Source organism: Pyrus communis, chromosome 10, assembly GCF_963583255.1.
Source record: "Pyrus communis chromosome 10, drPyrComm1.1, whole genome shotgun sequence".
NCBI lineage: Eukaryota > Viridiplantae > Streptophyta > Magnoliopsida > Rosales > Rosaceae > Pyrus > Pyrus communis.
In genome coordinates this window covers 13,124,039-13,130,571 of record NC_084812.1, presented here as the reverse complement: position 1 = coordinate 13,130,571, position 6,533 = coordinate 13,124,039, and the positions used below count along the sequence as shown (strand labels likewise).

The window sequence follows — 6,533 nt, the reverse complement described above, 5'->3', positions numbered from 1 at the left end:
AACAAGTACTAGTCCATTGATAAGTGAATATCTATGACGAGGGTAGATAAAGTCGTACTTCCATTTTGTTTTTAATTTTTAGTTTTCATATTTTGGTTTCAATAAAAATCTTCCTCCCCCTAATTAGTTTTTATAAGTATTGAGCTTACACGGTAACTCAACTTGTTAGAGATGGAGAGGAAATATAAAGAGAGGGGGAACAAGGGTGGAGGAAGGAAGGCGGAAGAAAATTAAAAGCTAGAAACTGAAAACATTCATTCTCTTTCGTAGATTTCTTTTCTCCATTATCCCTCCCACCATCCTCCCTCCATCCGACATTCATCTCTCTTTTATTCTATGTACTTCCTCTCTATCTTTAACAAAAATCGAAAATTAAAAACTAAAACCGAAAAAATCACCGACACCTCGTAGTTATCAAGTGAACATGCCAATTGATAGGTAGTACAAATGATTTGATTGTTGAGCTCTGGTGGGATAAGGGTAGTACTAGAAATGATGTGAGTCAAACGTATTCGGATGTTGGTTACAAACTTACAATACAGCATTCCGTGTTTTAGCACTCACATTTCCACACTGCTAAAAAATTTACCATAAACATAAATCCAAGAGTATGTGCTCTTCCAGTAAGAACTTCATCGCAGAAGAACACTCCAGGGAAATGAGAACATCAACAGATCTTTGATTAGGAGGACTCGAAGGCGTAGATTACCCCTTGAAGCTGTTGATTTTCACCGCAACTGGTTCTGAACAGTATGGACAGCTTCCAAATAACACATCAAATGACCTGTGATGCAAGTGTACACAGATATCAGAAATCAACAAACCATAAAAGGAAGCCTGCGTTTGCCACTTTAGGTTATGAGTTCGTATGACTGACGGATACAGCAGAAGTAATTCTGAATGTCAAAGTGTTCTGATGATTAAGCCAATTACTATCGTCCTGATAGTTATTATCTGCTTCCATATAAAATTTGTGCCTCGTAACAAAATGTTTTAATGGATTTCAATTTGAAAGTGCATGTGTTTTCTTTTAACAACTACTAGTGAAAATGTTTGCATATGAAATAAGTTTGCTTCGTAAGGGAAAGAAGGAGCAATGCCATGTCAACCGAGAGTTCTATTATCAAATATTGCAAAATAACAAGCAAAGCAACACTCGTGCATACAGAAAAGGAAAATCATGATGCAAGAAACTTAAACATACTGCCGTGTTGTGGTGATAGAACGCAACCAGTCCACAAGACATATGCTGTGGAAAGCCTTGTTGCAGCTGGTATTATCACATGTACAGTCAGTCCCGATTCCATTCTTATCTCTGAGCTCGTCATCTACATTAAAACTGCCGAGTCAGTGGCTGAAAAACGTTGGTAAAAATCTAAGAATGTATATATAGAATTACCAATTGGAAGACTCTGAGCATAACAAATTCCACATTCAACTTGCTGGTCATTCTTCTCGACATCAGGGGGCATTGGCAATTGAGTCTCCAGAAGACATTCAAGATTCTCCAGAAATGGTTCGTCTTTTATCCTATAAAATTACAGTAGATAAATGATAAATAAACACATTAACTGTCCGTGTTATTTTCTTCTCAAATGATAAATTTGAACATTAATTGAAAGAGCATTCAGTAAATGATATGTAAGCACAGGTCCAGCAGTACTCTTCTTGTAACATCGAAAGACAACAGTATTATAACAAACTTATTCCCATTATAGCAAAGTTATATTTAACTCCCAACCTTTAACCTAAGGATGACGTAGAGTTCATTGGGAAATAAAAGTTCATTGTACTTTTATGTGCAAGCAGAAGTGGATTCTAACAAAGTACTAAATATCAACATCGTAGGCGAAAGCTAAAACAAACAATCTCAAAATAAGAACACGAGATTTAACATGGTTCGGCGTAAAGCCGACGTCCATGGGCAAAGCACGGCGAGGAACTTCACTAAACAAACGGAGATTACAAAAGAGTGTTTAACTCTCACAACCCAAATCCCACAAACTACAAATCCTAAACCAAACGAGTAGAGAACTCAAACAAACGGAGAAGATTCTCCCAAATTGTTCTCTAACTTGCAAATTGATTCTCACCAAATTGCCAAACGAATGAGCCATGAATTTGCCACTCATGACTCCAAACATTGACCTCCACCCAAAACCTAATTAGAGAAAATTATCTAAACGAATGGTGAGGCACACAAAATAAACTAACCCTAATGTCCTATTTATAGTGCATAGGACTTAGGTTACACTGAGAATCCTAATCCTAATTAGAAGTAAATCCAAATCTTAATCAAATAGGTAATTGCAAAATTTCTCCACCAAGCAAGGAATCCAACCAAGAAATGAAACCCAAACTCAACTAGAACACCAAACGAAATAGGTAACATAAACCTAATTTCTACATCATCATAATTTTGAGCTGTAAATCACAACAATTCGTCAAAAAGGATGATTATAAAGTAACAACACCACAAAATTCATATTCTACCTCAATACAAGTATCAAAGTCAGAATACAGATTCAAGGACAAGGAAGGGATGCAATGGTTACCATCTTTTGCTATTTCTTCGCCATCTGTTTCTCAACGTATTCACAAATGGACCTGAACCAATAAAACGACATCTAACACAACTTGATACTCACGACTGAATGATAAGCAAAAGATAGAAAGTAGGAGCCCTAGTAACTGATTCAAGGTGGAATCTCACTCTGGTAATGATCTAGGATCAACGGAATTAATGAACAACGTGATGCAGCAATCATTTCCTGAGAAACAAAAACCTCAAAAGACTTGACACCAAAAAAAAAAGGGAGAAGAATTATCAATACTTATGAACAAGATGGCTCACCTATAATAATTTGGCGATATGACACAGCAGGAGATGCTTGTTTAGGATCAACAACCCAAAGCAACCTGTCGATATCATCCAAAGTAGACCAAAAAGCCTGAAGGTTCTCCAGATGCTGGGTTCAAGAACCAATCGCCGATAGCTTTAGAAAACATCCAAACCCAAGAAAAGAAATCCACAATAGAAAATATCTGATGCAAAATTTTGTATGCAATTTCAAAGAAAGCAACAAATACCTTTTTAAACTGCCGCACCACATCTTTCAATCTTGAGTTTGATGACCATTTTAAATTAAACAAATATGGCACATCCTGAAGAAGAAACTTAAACCTTATAAATCCCTCAAATGGAGAACTGTTAACCATAAAAATTTCGAAGAACACATACTGCTGAAATTGAAGGAGGACATTTGGGATGTGTTTTATCCAATTGAATTTCCATAACATGCACTCTGCCCTTGCCATCTCTGCTAATCAGATTTAGAAAAGATTAAGTCCACTATGGTTAAGACAGAACTAACATGTGCACATGGATAGAAATGAATGAGAAAATTCATGTCCAACTGATTGCAAATACAGCCTCAATGCTCAGGAAGATATCTTCCTAAACAACATAATATTTAAGCAATTTCTGAGGAATTGATATAAACTAGGCTAACAGTACTGCATTAGACTTAAAGGTATATATTTAAAAATTACTAGAAGTTTAAGTATGATTCATGGCAAAGTGAACTTTTATTATCATAAACTTTGGGACAAGCACCCAGGTAAACACTTTAGAATTTCCTTGATATCCTGAAAAGACGAAGGCTTAGACACAATCAAGAAGGCACAGCTTGTGGATGAAGATCAACACAGTTCTGAACTCGATGGCCCTGGAAAGACTTCAGATAATGCATTCTTACCATTCTTCACAATAACCAGATTTCTAGTCATGGAATATATATAATCTTGAAAATTTGATAAGTATAGGATTCATGATGTGTTTATAGCATTATCATTTTATTGGGACGTAAGACAAACATGTTTGGCAATTGGCAACACTTATCATTTCTGACAACAAGACATCTCCACTTCCTTCTTATATTGAAATTACTATAATTTAACCTGGAATACTAGAAACCAACTATCATGACCCTGTCAACAAGTTCTCAACATATCTGAAGCGGATAATACATTTTAATGAAGCAGAAATTAAATTAACCCCCAACCCATTCTTTTCCACATTGGCACAAGCAAAACGAATTAAGTAAACAAGTTAATGGATGATGAATGTGAACAGCAATATCTTACATTATCCGAAAGCTGAGAGATGTTAGATCTCCACTAAACCTCGCTAAATTCTCCCATCCAACTTCCTCTATCTACATTTACACGATCATCAAGTTAAGGACCGTACCAAACAATAGTACAATAACAAACCCATTGTGCTAATGAATATCATTGAAGCAGTGAATGTTCTTACGTAACCAAATGTTATAGATAATGCAAACCCACTTGTAGCTAACAACTTCCAGAGTGGCTTTCACATTAGGTGCTAGTGTAGTGTTAGAACATCACAATACAGGTTCGTCCCATGAAATAATATTCAGAACTTCAAAGATGTTCTCATGCATAGTGCTGGTGTTTTCCTAGTTTCAATGGGAAATTGAATCAAACTTTTACAAGAGGAAGCAAAAGTTGAAGCAGTTAAAAACTAAAAAGTGTGTGCCTGGCCTCTTTGAATCCGGCATTTACTCCAGACGAGAAGTTTGTCCTTTAATTTGGGGTTGGAATTGGAAAGTGATTTCTGCACACCCTTTTTCTCCCCCTAAACACCCCTCGTGATTTCTAGCATTTGGATTGACTAAACCAAAAGTAGAATTAGTGGATAGTAATAAACAAGGGTGTGCAGAGAGAGAAAAATGACAAGCGAAAATCATTTCCACCTCACAAACAACAATATCATTTTAATTTTACTTTTGGTCCTTATATAGAACTTATTTTAGAATTTTCAAACATTTAAAACAAAATTACTTCAAAAAATTAGAAAAGATGTAAAATAAAACACTTCTTCAAGGAAATTTCTGAATAAGTGGCAAAAGATAAAGGGATCATATGACAGTCCATCTCACCTCTGAGTACACTGCACGGTAAAAGGTAGACGCTTGGGCTAGCTCTCTGCTTCTCTCCTCAGCACATTCCTGCGCTCAATAACATTTGGTATACATCCATTTATATATACGCAGATTAACCCGTATACAAATACAGTACAGCATCCATATTATACCGGACATTGGATTCAACGGATGAATAATTTATCTTAATTTCGGAGCTTCTTAACATTATCACCCAAAGTCTAAAGTTCACTGGGGAATTTCAGCAAGCACCTGGTGGGCTTATCTTTTTCTTACATTTTTCTTTTCGGTTTCCGAACACTTGACTGACAAATCATAACCAACAAGGACCAGCGAAATGAAGAAGAAGAAGAAGAAGTACCATCTGGTTCGGACAGAAGAGTCTCCGTGGAAGGACTGACAGGTGAATTCATCCTTGTTCCATTTTCTTACTGAAAATTTGACAGGCCAAGCCTTACCCATGAACCAAATTGTTTGTTTTTGAGCTTCTGAATTAGCATGGGCCCAATTCTCTCTAAGAAATAAACAAGTTTCTTTAATGCACATCACTAAATACACATTTTGCGTACACATAGTGACCGTTAGATAGAAATGGACGGACAGGATGAATTCTATAGTTTATGCTACAAGCCTACAACCTGGTAAAAAAAAACCTAAACTTAAGGCCATCTCCAACCCAAAAGCCTAAACATAGCCTCATCCAAAATTATAGCCATACAAAAAAATTATTTTTAAATTAATAGTGTTATGCCATAGTCATATGTCATCTCTAACTGAAGGGGCTAAACATAGCCCCCTCAATAATTTATTGATTTTAAGTTTATCTATAAATTTATTAGTTAATTTAATTAAACTATGTTTGATGTTTTCGAATTTAGCCGTTGAATGCGAATCAATTATTGCAAATAAGGAGTTGGCCTCCCAAAAAAGGGCTAAGAGGGGGTTACATTTGGCTAGCCCGATGCTCCTTTGTCCAAATAATGGTCTGGTGGGTTCCATAGAATTATAGTCTAGCCATCGATTGGAGATAAGTTTTGGGCAAATCAGGTCATTTGTTAGCTTTTGGACCTTTAGCCCTCTCAATTGGAGATAACTAAAAGGCCAAGGGCCATTCTTTAGATTGATTTGTTAATAAAACCCAACTCCGATAGATGGCTGGGTCAAAAACAAGTGGAGCCCACTGGGCCGAATGATGGCCTTTTGGCTATCAGGTTGGCTACTTCTAGCCCCCGTATCAGCCCATTTGTTGAGACCCAATTGATGCGAGATTTATACGCACACAAATTAAACCCTCTTTTTGTCAAATTGTAGTTTATGTATAAGTAGGGATCGTTCTGGACCGGGGATTAGGAGGGAATGCAAATCTCTTGGAAACTGACTCAAAAACGTAAAATAAAGTTTAAAACACTAAACTAGACTCAAAGAATGCAAAATTAAAGTTTAAAACACTAAGACAAACCAAAAACTCAAAATGCTTTAAAAAAACACAAACTAAAATGATTTCTAACTAAATTGACATTAAAGTAAAGGGGGATTTAAGTTTATACGAAATTAAATTAAATG

At 36.0% G+C, this 6,533-nt stretch overlaps 1 protein-coding gene across 1 annotated transcript; it reads right to left on the bottom strand.

Moving 5' to 3' along the window:
- Nucleotides 1-475: 475 nt before the first annotated feature.
- Nucleotides 476-5,462, bottom strand: LOC137748432 (uncharacterized). Its single transcript, XM_068488581.1, has 11 exons — nt 5,332-5,462; nt 4,968-5,036; nt 4,147-4,217; nt 3,242-3,320; nt 3,091-3,165; nt 2,855-2,969; nt 2,714-2,771; nt 2,556-2,627; nt 1,400-1,530; nt 1,205-1,328; nt 476-784 (listed from the first exon to the last, which is right to left on the bottom strand). Exons 1-11 carry the CDS (start codon nt 5,332-5,334, stop codon nt 706-708), a joined length of 876 nt encoding a protein of 291 aa, XP_068344682.1. The 5' UTR covers nt 5,335-5,462; the 3' UTR covers nt 476-705.
- Between the last annotated feature and the right edge of the window lie 1,071 nt (nt 5,463-6,533).

What these genes read in the sequence shown, in the direction of transcription:
- LOC137748432 (XM_068488581.1), bottom strand. An exon ending in GATCCTAGATCATTACCAGA is followed by an intron (nt 2,628 to 2,713) that starts GTGAGATTCCAC and finishes AAGTTGTGTTAG; the next exon opens with ATGTCGTTTTATTGGTTCAG. An exon ending in TGCTCAGAGTCTTCCAATTG is followed by an intron (nt 1,329 to 1,399) that starts GTAATTCTATAT and finishes GTTTTAATGTAG; the next exon opens with ATGACGAGCTCAGAGATAAG.